A 14,068-nucleotide genomic window follows, 5' to 3' on the forward strand; every position below is an offset into this window, starting at 1 on the left:
GGCGTTGTCGCAAAGATGCTGTAAGTACGCAGTGCGTGGCGCAGTCCAATCTCATAATGCGGCAAGTGGAGACAATCCCGCACGTGTCGGGATAACAAGCGTTATAGAATTAGATCGAGAACCTCTAAAGTCTAGCTTTGAGAAGGAAGAAGAGTTTGTCTCAGTGGAGTGAATTTGTGTTTCGCTTTCCAGACGGCGTCAGCAATACGAAGCAAAAAAGTGCGAAGCTCAGGTGCTATCAAGCAAAGTCTCTCAGACAAACCTATACGTGAACCGTCCGGGCGGTAATAATAACCTACGAAGCCTGCCTCATTTGCCTTGTCGGCAGTTTATGGATTGGCAGCTTGAAGACAGTCATTCTCTATTCTGCGCGATTGGATGAACAGGTATGTAACCCCTCCTCCCTACAGCTTTCTCTCTACAAGCGTTTTGTTGATTCTTCACTTCTACAAAAGCCTTTGTTTTGAAAGCACGAAATACTTTGTAGCATTTCTAGCTTCCACGAGATCAAAAGCACGGGAAACATCATTCAGCAGGAATCAAGTCCGAACCAAAGTGAGAAAATACCCAAGACTAAAAACCAAAGCGACAAGGAAGCTAATAAAATCTAGCTGGAATTAAAAGAAAGATGCGAAAAAGCAAAGGACCGCACCGGATGGTTACCATTCACAACACAATTTTAAGCGTTAACTGTGCGGTGTCAGTGCACGTTAAAGAACCCCAGGTGGTCGAAATTTCCGGAGCCCTCCACTACGGCGTCTCTCATAGCCTTAGTCGCTTTGGGACGTTAAACCCCATAAACCAACCAACCGTTAACTTCGGCGGCGCACAGCTTTGGATCTTCGCACTTTGTCTAGACGTTATCGGCGCGTACATTTGGACCTCCTTCTCGCCTTGTCTTGTTTGGCGCCTTGGCTGCACTCTTTCCGGCGCGACACGTCATCACAGCGAGCGGTGCGCCGGAGATCAACCTTTGAAGGGAATGACGTAGGAGCTTACGCCTGCAGCCGCTTGGCGCCGACTTATGGGCAGGGTTCTGAACTTCCATACCGCAATTTGGTCCGGAAGATGCGCCTAAATAACGCGTTCGCTGTCCTGTGGTAGATTTTTTAAATGGGTAGTTTTGATGCGAAAACGTGACCTGAAAAAAAAAAAAAGGCTCAAACTTTCCAGGGGGTGCAATTTCATTCCGGGAACTGATATTTTCAAGGCAGCGTCCAATGTACGTAAGATTGATTTTTTATTGAACATTTGTTTTGAAAGGCTTCCAAATTCTATACCCTCACAATTCGCGTTTATATCCGCTTCTTTATGTCGGGTGTTTCATTTCATTAGATTCAAATATTGAATAAAAATGCTGCAATGGCTACAGAGCACAGCTTTTGAGGTTAAGTTGTTTGACCAGGCGAGTATATCGTTAGAGAGATTTTTTCACAAAAATTGATGGATTGTTTACATACTGTCATAACATTCTAACTTTTCTGTTCTAGTCAATTTGTATTCAATAAAATAAACCACCTGAATTTTCCGAAGCGATGCTCGTGTGCATTACAAAATGCGAAATACGATATTTCTCACGTGGGTATCCACTTCGCGATCAGTTTCTGTCCAGCGCCCTAAGAGCTTCGCAAAATACGTCCACGGCCGGTTCATGGAGGGGCGCTCCACCAACTTTCGAATCAACTCGAAGTTCTCGTTATATATCAACCGACCCGAATAAAACGCCGCGCGCCGTTCTTGAATTGCAGGGAGATTCATAGCAACTTTAATTCAAAAAGACGTTTTTTTTTTTGCCAGAAATTGCAACTCAAGTCATGAACTTTCTTGATTCCAACAATTTCGTTCATTCATCACAACATGGCTTCCGTAAAAACCTTTCCTGTGAGACACAACTGGCTACATTTGTTCATGACTAACATGCTAACCTTGATTGCAACCAACCAACAGATTGATGCTATTTTTTTAGATTACGCAAAAGCCTTTGACAAAGTACCACACCAGAGATTACTACTTAAGCTCTCTTACCTAAATATTCACCCTAGCATTCTAAACTGGATTAAGGAATTTTTAACAAATCGAACCCAATTTGTCATAGTTAATAACGAATTTTCTGATTACATTCCAGTTACCTCAGGCGTCCCCCAAGGATCAGTGCTCGGACCGTTATTATTCTTAATATACATTAATGACTTGCCCCTTCACGTATCATGTCACATTCGTATGTTCGCAGATGATTGCGTCATTTATCGTACTATTAATAACTCTTCCGACCAAGAATCCCTCCAGACTGACCTAACTAACGTTCAGAAATGGAGCGACCTGTGGATGATGACACTTAACCCTCAGAAATGCAAGATTGTATCCTTCACTCGTCGCACTAAACCATTTATTTTTTCGTACAATATAGCTCAAATCCCAATAGAAGCAGTTAACTCATTTAAGTACTTAGGAGTCACGCTATCTTATGATTTATCTTGGCGCACACATATTTCTAATGTAATATCATCCGCGAATAAAACACTAGGCTTTTTGAAACGCCACTTACGTCCCGCTCCCCAACAAGTCAAACTCCTGGCTTACCAATCGCTAATCAGAACGAAACTAGAATATGCATCCCCCATATGGAATCCACATCAAATATACCTCATAAATGCCCTCGAATCCGTCCAGAACCGTGCCACTAGATTCATCCACAATACCTATTCATACCAAGTCAGCGTGTCGTCTTTAAAAGCAGAATCCGCCTTATCAACCCTTGTTATTCGTCGCCGCATTGCCAGCCTAAACCTGTTTCATAAGTTCTTTTACAGCACCCACGGTTACGCAGGCTATATCACATCACCAGCTCGCATATCGCATCGCACTGGCCATATTCTTCAAGTTGCCCGGCCTCGGACCCATACGACCACGTTCGCTGCCTCCTTCTTCCCCCGAGCAGCATTAGATTGGAACGGCCTTTCCCACAGCATCGCCGCTATCACCTGCCCATCCAACTTTTCCAAAACACTAACAGATCATATTGTATGTTGAACCCACATGGCAACCATTGTACTTATTTTTCTGTATAATCCACCCCTTATGTAATACCCCTACGGGGGTCTTTAAGGTAATAAACTGAACTGAACTGAACTGAACTCTGGTTGTATGCGCGGAGTACGATTTTCTGAGCAATAATGTTTGTGCTAGGCGACAAGTCAGGGCTGCGATAAGGCACGTGGTGTGTAAATGTGGGCGTTGCCTGAGACTATAAATGTATGTGTTTTTTTCGAGCAATAAATAGTTGGAAGTTGGCGCCTGTCCGTTGTCTCCTCGTCTCTTTTTGTGTCGTGAAATCATTTGCGCCTAGGTGGGCTTTTTCCCATGTTTCAAGATGCAACCTCTGGCCCACATTTTCTCTTAATCGAATCGAATAACGCTCTTCATTGGATGCTCTTTATGCGCACGCAAAGGGAATGAAGGCAAAGTGAAGATGTAGAGGCGGTTGTAAAGATGGCAGAAACACGCGTCGGGGTTCTGCTCCGACCACCCACGGCTTCCTTCATCATCACTTCACCGAGTGAAGGTGCACGGGAACCGCCTTGTCCGAAACTGGCCGGTTCGCTCGCCTGACCTGAGGGCGCAGTGGCTTCATTGGGCTCCAGGCACGGACACCGGACCGGTGCGCTGTCGCATAATGAGCAAGCTTCGAACTCGGGCGCCGCTGCGGAGGCTCTGAGCAGCGCCGATGGAGAGGCACTGGCGTCCAGACTTTATTACCACGCCGCAAGCTGCTATGACGATCAAGAACGAGTGTTCTCGCCTCCCTTTCAGCCTGCAGTCTAAAATGAGTATAACGAGGACAAAGGAGAAAAGTGTAGGAAACGTAGGTGGACGTCTTGCCACCCGTGTGCGAGCTTAGTTCGGGTCGGTAAAAGCAGCGAATGGGGCCGCTTATTACTGGGCCCACTTTCTTTCTCTCGAACTGCTTCTTCTTTAATTGACGAAGTCGAATAATCAAGGTATGAATTCGGCTCCTGGGTGAATTTCTGTGCCCCGTGGACTCCCTGCTGTCCGGCACTGCCACCGCGCGTGATTTTCAATGCCAAGTGTCGTTTCTTTAGGAATCGTTTCTTTGGGAACTAGTCTTGAAACCTAGCTGTATACTTCTCCTCTTGAGAGGTCATACTGAGGCAGAGCCAGCTTTGCAGGAAATGACATCGTGCGCAAAGTGTTGTAATTTTCCCGCAACGATTAATTCTTGCACAACGATTTGCAAGGAGCCTTTCTTTCGCTCCAGCTGCAGCTTGTGACATCTCAACTAGCAGGTGAACAAGCAATGTCATTAATCGGCTTTGATATCAAAGGCGGAGCTTACCGATGGCAAAGAAGCGAAAGAACGCCTCACGAAAAAAAATCGCTGCACAATTCAAGCCCGCGTCCTAGTTACGGCCTTTTGATCTAAAATGCTCAAGCAGCACCAGTGTCCGCTGAAATAGAATCAGTGAAAGCAGAGCAGAACAGTTATAAAGAACTCCAAGAGGTCAGTGGAGAGTAAAACACTAAAACATGCTCTTCAAGCACCGGCAGAACCGACCGGACAACCGAGAGGTGCTAGGCAGAAGGCGGCTATCTTTAACTTTGTAGTGCCGAGGAAATGAAACCTTCGGTGAAAAGTTCTGAATTCCCGAAATTTGATTCCCTACGTAGCGAAATGCGAAACCACGGTATACTTTTATGATAGTTATGATTATTGTGCAATGAATTAAAATTAGCGATATGCACACATTTCTCAAGCAGTGACATTGACAAGACTCCAAACACATAACCAGGCACACTAGTAAATAAGTAAGTAACAACATTCAAATCATTCTGCTACGAAATTTCCGCAGCATGGACCTCGATGTTTTAGGAAGTTTTGGCGCTAGGGTTGTCTGTTGGACTGAGTGAACTTGCGGCACGAGTTCTTCTCCTCTGGCCAGTGACACTTGGACTCTGCATTGATACGTAGCACCGTATCAATGCACCTTGTGCGATATTTTGAGAATTCGATACGCTTAGCGAGAGAAAAAAGGAGAAATTGTAATTGGTTGCACCTGTTTCATTCGGGATAGGCCGATCATTAAGGGATTAAGAAAGGTATTGGGAGCAAGGCCATTACATAAATTTCGCAACTGTGAGTTACCGCTCGCTTACCAATACCCAGCTTTCTCATCTTACACACACTGGCTTTGCATCTGAGAAAAACTGTTTATTACCTAATACATAGATACCAAGACTAATTATGGCAAACATCCTGCAAATTTTTGAGCTACATCAGTTTAGAATAAATTTCCCAATTACGGTAAAAAATCTAGCTTACTACGCCGGTTTAACAATAATTTTCGCACTTCTCTTTTTTCTGTTCGTCAATTTCCAAAAAAAAATTTGCGGTGTTTTTGTTTGCGTACAATTCATTACAAATAATCTGTATCAGTTTCTTAATTCTACTTTAGCAAGCTGCTACTGTTTTTCTTTTCGCATGTATTATTTGTTAGCAATAACTAGATATTCCCCCATCAACCTGTGACTCTAGGACCTTTTTCTAAATTTTAAGCACAAATTGTACAAGGTTTGAGACTATAAACTTCATTTTAAGCTGAAGCGGAATGCGCTGCAAGCAAACAACACCATTTGTTGAGGAACACTGAACCTTGTGGAGCTACCAGTGCTCCGTACTTTAAGCATCTGCCCGTGGTGGTGCCTCAGCATTTCCTAACATATATCGGATAATCGCAGGTATAAGCGAATAAAGACGTACCTTCTGTTTTCACAGCTGTGAATTGTCTCTTGGATGCATTAATAATGTACGAGAAGTTAGTTTCGAAATGAGCGAAATCCAGAAACGGTAACTAAATGAAACTGAACTGTAATGCAAAGCGAATCCCCGAATTTTTATTTTTGTGCAAAGCTATCTAAACGAAAGGGATAAAATAACGCCTGCAAAACTTGCCCGCAGAGCCCATCTCAAATAAAACCTGAGCCATATCCACTTGTCCTTTAGGAAAGCGCCCTGGACATCGTGCGACCCAAGTAACGTGCCAGCCTTCGCGCAAGCTTGCGCCTTTTAGCTCGGACTGTTTTGAGCGTGGGTCCACTTCTTCCTTCTTAGGCACTGGTTTCTCATCGATTGCGAAGGATGTTAAAAGACCAGCAGGAGATCTAAATCCCGAAGACGGGGTTCATGAAGTGATCAGAAGTCGCGCACCGAAAAAGCAAAGATATCTAGTATTTGAACGTATCGATTTAAACCGAAAAAAAAATGATAAAGGTCCGCCGAATTCAATTTTTGAAATTCGGGATTAAGTGAGAGGTACACAGTCAAAGAGAAGACTACAGTGTACGGAATCCAAGGATGTGGTGAGACGATTGTACCGTTGGTTAAGTAGCGCAGTTGCTAGCTTTGAAGCATTGCTGCGCTACCTTACACGCATTTGTAGACCGGGAGGCTCCAACTCTTCGCCGTCTGCCAGCGAAGCGCTGTTTGTTCGCTGAAATCACCCGCTTAGGGCAGTTACTTGGTTAACTAGGCGTCTCCCCAGCACGCAGACACTGACGCGAAACTCTGCACAAGTGACACGAAAACAATGGCATGTTCTGCATGCTGCGACTGTTCCACGTTAGCTCCATCGCTGCCGTCGAAAACGCAGGCCACGTCAGGCTCCACCCTCTCGCTGAACCGAGCGCAACAACCCAACGATAACATGACAGCCCAGTTTTTAGAAGTAAATTTCCATATGCGTTTTTACGTGAAGGATCGATGACGTAACTTTAGTTGCATTTTTGTAATGGTGAAAGTGCTTCCTCCTATAGGCACACCTCTAAATACGATCATTTGTGCGTTAAAATACTAGTAAACTGACCGCTCGTGGTGAAGTAAAGGCAAAGGTACACCTAAGTGACTTCTGACCGCACAAAAATACCAGATTATATCACTGAAAAAAAAAAAAAAACACCTCATTCATCAGTAGAAAATAATATTTGCCGAAATAAACCAAAAAATCAGCTCAGAAATAAACCCCGAAAAGAGTCTGCCGAATTTACAAAACTAAAACCGAAATGTCCAACCCCTAAATACATTATAGCTCTCCTATATTCGAGTTCACTTTGTTTCTATGTGGGAACACACGCACGCAAAAGAAAAGAATAAAGTGAGTGCCTGTGAAAGAACCCTGCTTTCCACATTTAGTTGTACGGGTTGGTGAAGCACAGGAGTGACCCGGATTGCACGCAATGAATGTTCCAATTGTTTTTCTACTGAATTAACAGCATGGCTATCTTTAAGCGTTGTTTCCACTAACAGAGCTTGAATATACTATTCTGGAAATAAAGTTTTCGGAACAAAACTGGGCCAAATCCACTCTTTCACTTTTATCAGAGCCAAATCTTAAATTTGCGTCCTGATATTTATCAAACAACCTACAAATTTTCGATTGCTTGTTGGTGTCAAGTTGCTCTAACTAACATGCCAGGCATCTCATATAAGAGCTGGAATAGCGCAGTTTCCTGCGGCTAAAAGCTTTCGGGTTTTCTCAGTTTTTGCTAAGGTGGAGTGGACTCATTCGAATAAAATAAGACTTCACATACTGATACAAGAGCGGATGGATAAGATTGAAAACACTTAAAGCGAAACATAAGGACAATAGGACACGCACAAAGCGGTTTTATCACTAACGCCGTGAAGACTGGAGGAGAGAACTTCGAGCGTACGCCAATAGAAAAGCGAGCCCGAGAGCGGAGCGACACGCTGCACTTTCCTAGTTCAAGACTGGGCACTTCCATCTAATCCTGGGAAGAGTGACTTTCCTACTACTACCACCGCCCCCGTAACGTCGCTAGAGGGCTCGACGATACATTTCACGAACTCCTTTTCTGCAACCGCCGCCGGAGCAGCGGCGGCAGCAGCTTTTCCACTAAGGTCGGCCATCGGAGCACATCTGCCGCGCATCTGACGCGAATGGCAGGGCTACCCCGCGCGGCGGGCCGCTAATCCGCTCGTAGGGCGCACAACCATCCGCGCTCGGCACAGAGCAGCTTACCGAGCCCGCTAAGAACAACCCGCCGCGCGCAGGCGCCAGCGGACGGTTCTAAGACGGGAGCAGCCGCTCTCGTCGCCAGCACCCTCCATCTGAGAAAAGCAGCACGACCAAAGTGATTTCAACAAGATTGGCTCCCGGCTCAAGCATGATTTCCTGGAGCCCATAAGCCGACCTACTCGGGACTCTTAACGAAAATTGCTTCCGAACGCTTACCTTTTTATTGTGTTTTGTTCCGCACCGGTCACCGGCTTTATTTTGCGTTTCTCTGCTGCCGCCTTTTTTCCGCTTTCTTTTTTTTTTCTTCCTTCCTGTTATGCGGCCACTCTGATGGCTGCCGAGGAGCAGCGCATTGCCGGCGACACAATCGAGGATTGGCGGCTGAGCCGCGACCCGTCCGGCGTCCCGTTCGATGCTGGCGACCGGACGAGAAGGCTCTGGGGACCGACGAGCCGACCGGATTGCCGTTATTCAACCGCCACTGTTCGAAGACGGAAGGCGGTGTGGTCGCACGGGGCTCCCCTTAGCGCTGATCCGAGCAGAAAATGTTTACATCTTGCTGAGGAAGCATACCGAGGACGGAAACACAAACACCCGGGATGGAGGGGCGAGTACGAGGGACCCTGCGACCCGCATTAGCGTCGATGTTTTGGAAACGGAGCGAACGCGCAGTGCGACGGCGGCTGAGGTTAGGAGTTACGGGCATTTATTTGCACCATGAAAACATTGCAATGAAAACAAGCTGGCTAAGTGGTGCAGATTGCATTTATCTGTCCATGGAATATGCACTTGACGAGATTTCCATTTTTCCTACGTAGACAGAAAAAGGCATGATGCCACAGGCCCTGAAATGCTGTCATAACTAGGACGCACTTTTGAAAAACAAATTTCGGAGCAGGACATGGGCGTTGAGAATAGAAAGCATCACTAATGTCAAAACAAGTTTGCCGAGGAGGCTGCAGCTGTGTGTCCTGAAGTCACAGTTCAAACTCGTGCCGAGCGTGAGCGTGCCCAGGCGCGCACTCACCTGTAACGATCAGCTCCCGGTCGGCCCTGTCTTGACCCAGAGAGTTGTTTGCGATGCACACGTACTTGCCGCTGTCGTGGAGGCTCGCCCGTCGGAACACCAGTGTTCCATCGACTTCTTGCACCTGCGTGTGAGACGAATAGCCAAGAGTGGGCGGGTGCCGAAGCTGCGGCAATTCGATCGGGTTGGGTGCAACACTGGAGGAAAGGGATTATGCCTCTCATTCTCTGTTTGCTCACGCACTTGCCGATGTTACGGCGCATCGAAAGGGCTTTCCGCCGCTTCAGGGACATTGTTGCTGCAGTGCAGCCATGACACGTTGCAAGCTACGTTTCAGACAAGCTGTTTCGAGCACAGGCGTAGCAATGTGCTACATATACGCTGGTCTTGCGTATTGCTCAAATTCATTCAATTGAACTTTATTTTTAACATTCACAGTGTTGATGAAATGTTCGGGCGAACGCTGTGAATATAAGACTGACGAAGCCTTGAAGGCGCTGACAGGTAACAGTGACAGCAACACGAGCGCCAATCGAAAAGTTTGAACAATCTTTAGCACAGGTCTGTGAGTGGTGGAACAGACAAAGCATGTCTATTATATTTTAACTGGGGTAACATTACATTACTTTACATCTGTAACCACCTCAGTAGTTTTGACCTATGTCGGTATTCTATCGAGCAAGGAACTGCAGATTAGATACGCGACTACAGCACTCGCGTCTTGGAGGAGGCGAGATGCAGGAATAGCCTTCCGAGATTCTGGTGCAGGCTAAAAGACCTCATATGAACGAAATAATCCGATAGTCAGGGATGTCCTTCGCTGCCCACGGCTACACAATGTAAAAATTGCAAGGAAATTGGGAAGGTAGTTTCTTCTTTTGGCAGATATCACAAGAACAGAAAATACCTATATTTCGCCCGGCCGTTGCACCTCAAGAATACCTTTAAAATTGTCGACGACGCTATTTGTTTGGTGCATTTTACCGGGAAAAAATAAAATCGAGAAAAAGTCAATCCAAGTACAATAGAGCGATGTCCTCCGTTGCTCTAAATGGCCGATACGTTGCGGTCAGTAAAGAGAGGCGAAAATATCAAGCGTTTATTACAGAAAAAGCGTAATATTAGCCCGTTTCGGCGTAAAGGACGCGCACACAGTCTCTCTTGGGCCGTCACCCATTCTGTCACCCATTGAACCGAGAGGAAGCTGAAATTTAGGATGGTGGTCGAGGATAAATGTAGGTACAATTAGGAGCGGCTTTTTTCTGGGCACTAGACAAAAAAAAATGTACAGTCGATTACGGCAGTCGGTAATGCAGGGTTTGAGCACAGCTCTTCACCTGCCACCTACCGCCTGCCACGGGTGGCATGTTACGCGGCTAGCCACCCTAGGGGATCTTTCCGTGACAGCCACCTTCCAGGTGGCGTTTCGTTCGGCTACTATAGGACAGCCGGTTACGCCGACAACGCCGACGAGCCCGACGACGACGCGGAACGCAGGAACGGGGTCTTAATTGAGCTGCGCTTTAAAGAAAAGAAAAACAGAGGGGGCAAAATTGCAACTGGCTGTTTCGAATAATGGACATCTTTGTTCCGGGCGTAGTGTCTGCCACGTGTGTTATGAAAGGAAAGTTTTGAAACGTGCTGTTAAGGCGGGCCTATTCAAAGCCAGGGAGCCTGCTCTCCCGCACCGAGTGCCGGCCATTCTTAGGCAAAGCGCGCTTTGAAACAGAGCTTCCACCGAGCCGCGCGATCAGAAGAAGGTGTGTGTTGTACACGCGTCATCTTTGAATCTCTCTGAGCAGAGAACAGTCATCTTTTGCTGCTAGCGTACACTAGTTGCGCCAACTAGGACCGAGCAATAGGCGACATTTTAGTTCGCTGGCTATTTTACATAAGTTCTTTGCCTTCAGAGGTCACAAGTTGCTCCGGAAGCAGCTGAGTGGTTTCCAAGCACCTGGACCAGGGACCGTACTGCGAATACTTCCCTTTCGTCAGAGCCGACTGCGTGTGACTGGAGCACGAGTTCTGGCCAGTGTTGGTAGCCAATGGTATGCCGAAATGCGGCCACTGCGGCCACGACTCGATCCATCGACTTTGGGCACAACATCCACAACATCCGAACGCCATTTCCACTAAGCCACCGCGGCGGGTACCTCACGCGAAATGGAAGTCGCTACTGAGGACCGAAACGCCGCTACAGGAACGAGTGGATATCATGGTCGTCCGACTCTACAAGCGGCAGCATCAACGCGCGGCGCATGGCTCGAGCGCGACTTTCAGATGTCCCATGGTGAGTCACCAGCCGCGCGTCCGGCGGAAGCAAAAGCGCGTAGCCGCCTTGTGTGCCTGATCATGGAATTGGAACTCCAGGTGAGGCCCACTCTACGACTAGGAATCCTCTTTTGCTACAGTCATATGCGCTGTTAACCCGCACTTCCCTTCTTCTAACTGAGGTTTAAGCGGCGCTAACCGGCTGCTTGACCACGGTCGTCGTGCAGCTGGCTGTTACGACATCCAATCAGCGCCGTGTTCGACAAGATTGTCTTCTCCTTGGGGTCTGCGCTGTGCTTTCCGGTGGTAGCTACGTCCAGCTCATTCGATCGTGTTGCGGCGTCGCTCGTTAGATGCGCGAGTTGAGAGGACGCTCCTAATCAACGCTTAATTAAACTGCGGCACAGCCAGCCCGAGCTGCAGCGCTCAGTCCCTTTCGCTCCGTTCTATAAAACCGGAGAAGACGCCTCGGCTCGTCGGTGGTAGATGCTCAAGTTTTGTGCCATCGTGCTTCCCGACTCTTGGGCGAAAAGACTTTTTTTCCCTCCCTTTGCGCAGGCAAAGCAAGCTGGCCACGAGACGGAAATGTGACTCTGCCCCGGTAAGTTGGCGGATTGGTGTTTTCGCTTGATTACTCGGGGCAACTCGAGACTCCTTCTGAACGACGAGAAACAGGATCTGGCTTTCGGCGTCTAAGCAGTTTCAGAAATTTTAGTCGCGTGGATGGTTTCATTTTATTCTGGTCTTGTCGAAAATTTCCAGAAGTGAAGACGAGAGAGTTTTACGGGCTTCGCTTGTCGTCACGTTTCACCGTGCGCCTGGAAAGACTAGTGTAGTATGCAGCATGCGATTGGTGCAGCACTGGGGCACGCTTAAATTATTCTCAGATCTCACGGGGCGCTCAGGGCTTGCAAAGGGTGACGAACAGGCGGTAGTTGTGTTACACAAAAACAGACATGTACGTGGAACGCAAGACACCGAGTTTCGGCTTCGGTGGTTGCCCAGTCCATGTTGATGGCTCACGCTTGTAGAAAGGGTACGAAAAATTTAGTACAAAAGTCAGTAACAAGTTCAGTTGTTTACACGCCTAAATAACAAGGACAAGGATGAGTGAGTGTTACGAATTGCTCGGTACTGCCGACCTGTGTTTCAGGTCCAATCACTGGAGGGACATCGCTGAAGGGGCCGTAAAAGAAGCCCATGGAGATAGTGTGATTTTATGCGTGCTGGAGCACGCAAAAAAGAAACAAGAAAGAACAATTCTAACTGGCTTTGCGGCGACTGCAGCAAAAAGCCTAAAATAAGCCGTAACCTGAACCTGAAAAAGTGGAATCACGCGCTCTTAATTAACGCGAAAATAGACATTTCAGATCGTTTCCGTTGTGTGTCTAATATAAATTCACACAAAAGTCAGAACCCGAAAAGCAAACCAGGTTTAATCGTTACATAATCCGTCTCTCTATTTCGGGAGAGTAGTCACCGCAGCTAACTCCTTTGACTGCAGGCCACCACTGCTCTAAAGCCCGGAATACGAAATATTCCTTAGAATCTGAGGACCAGCTATTGATTACACCGAACAAAACCACGCAAATGATATTACGTCTTTCACTAATGGATGACGTAGTCACCACAGTTCATTTTTTTTATACCGAACAGCGCGCACTCTGCCTCTGTACTGAAAACTAAATCTGGCGCCAAGTTCCCAAAACCTTTGGCGACGTGTGATTGCCCAGAAATTTTGCTAGCGTGTCCACTTTATCTGTGCGCAGCCATAATTGCGCAAGGCGGTGGCAGCAGCATTCCGATCGATGGATTTCGCAGAGGCAGCTTACTGCGCATGCGTGGCACAGTCCAGAAATTAACTAAGCTCTAAACAAAGAAAAGGTCTACTGCCGGCTATCGCAACTGCCTAACTAACGGGTGCGAGACAGTCTCGAATCGGTCTTCTGAGGAAAATACCTTGACAGTTAAGCCCCTGGTGTGCTAGCAACAGCTGTAATGTCCACTGCAGTGCGAACCGATTGTGAAATAGTACGCAGGTTGTCCACATGACTAATCTTGATGACACGCATAACACAGGGATTGCGTCCTTGCCTGTGCCAAAGTAATATTTTTCACGAAGCTAACACGATTGAACGTTTCTGGTAATGCTATCCGCACAATCGGTGAAGTGTTCCAAGCTGACTGATCACTAGCAATGATTAGAGTTCTGGAATTCTCTGATTATTGAAGAAAGCGGAAAATATACTGTCAGAGGAGCACCCCCTATTTCTATTGTCCTTGACCTTCCTTCTATAATCTCTGTCGTAGGTTATCTATCCCTTTATTGAGAGGCCCAATTCACACCGCGCAGTTTCCTTTCCACTGCGTTTGTGTTCTATGCTTTCACCTGCTCAGTTGAGATGGTTCTAGTGCATGTGCAAAGTGCATAAAGGTTGCGCTCCTTTCCCTTGGTTCAGTACGGTGCTCACCTTGTGGCTGAGGACAACCGGGTGGATCTGGGAGCCGGTAAGCTTGTACCAGCGGTAATTTGGCGGCGGGTTCCCGGTGGCGGCGCACGGTATCTTGGCCAGCGTGCCCTCGCGCACCCGCACCTTGCCTTCGTGCTCGAGCAGCTGCGGGGCCGAGTGTCCCTTGGTTTCTGCGGAGAGTTTCGACGCCCGCATTAGAGCACGCCATCTTCCGTCGCCGCTCACATCTAGGCAGAGCTTCCCCCCTA

At 47.3% G+C, this 14,068-nt stretch overlaps 1 protein-coding gene across 1 annotated transcript in view; it reads right to left on the bottom strand.

Moving 5' to 3' along the window:
* LOC149349505 (cell adhesion molecule Dscam1-like) overlaps positions 1 to 14,068 on the bottom strand; it is a 522,475-nt gene that overhangs the window by 135,009 nt on the left and 373,398 nt on the right. The window contains exons 5-6 of the mRNA XM_089578475.1: positions 13,821 to 13,990; positions 9,079 to 9,202 (exon numbers count right to left, since the gene is read on the bottom strand). Coding sequence (XP_089434601.1) covers positions 9,079 to 9,202; positions 13,821 to 13,990 — 294 coding nt within the window. The remainder of the gene's footprint in view (positions 1 to 9,078; positions 9,203 to 13,820; positions 13,991 to 14,068) is intronic.

Source organism: Amblyomma mixtum, chromosome 3 (genome assembly GCF_055824585.1).
Source record: "Amblyomma mixtum isolate Tamu chromosome 3, ASM5582458v1, whole genome shotgun sequence".
NCBI classification, from domain to species: Eukaryota; Metazoa; Arthropoda; class Arachnida; order Ixodida; family Ixodidae; genus Amblyomma; species Amblyomma mixtum.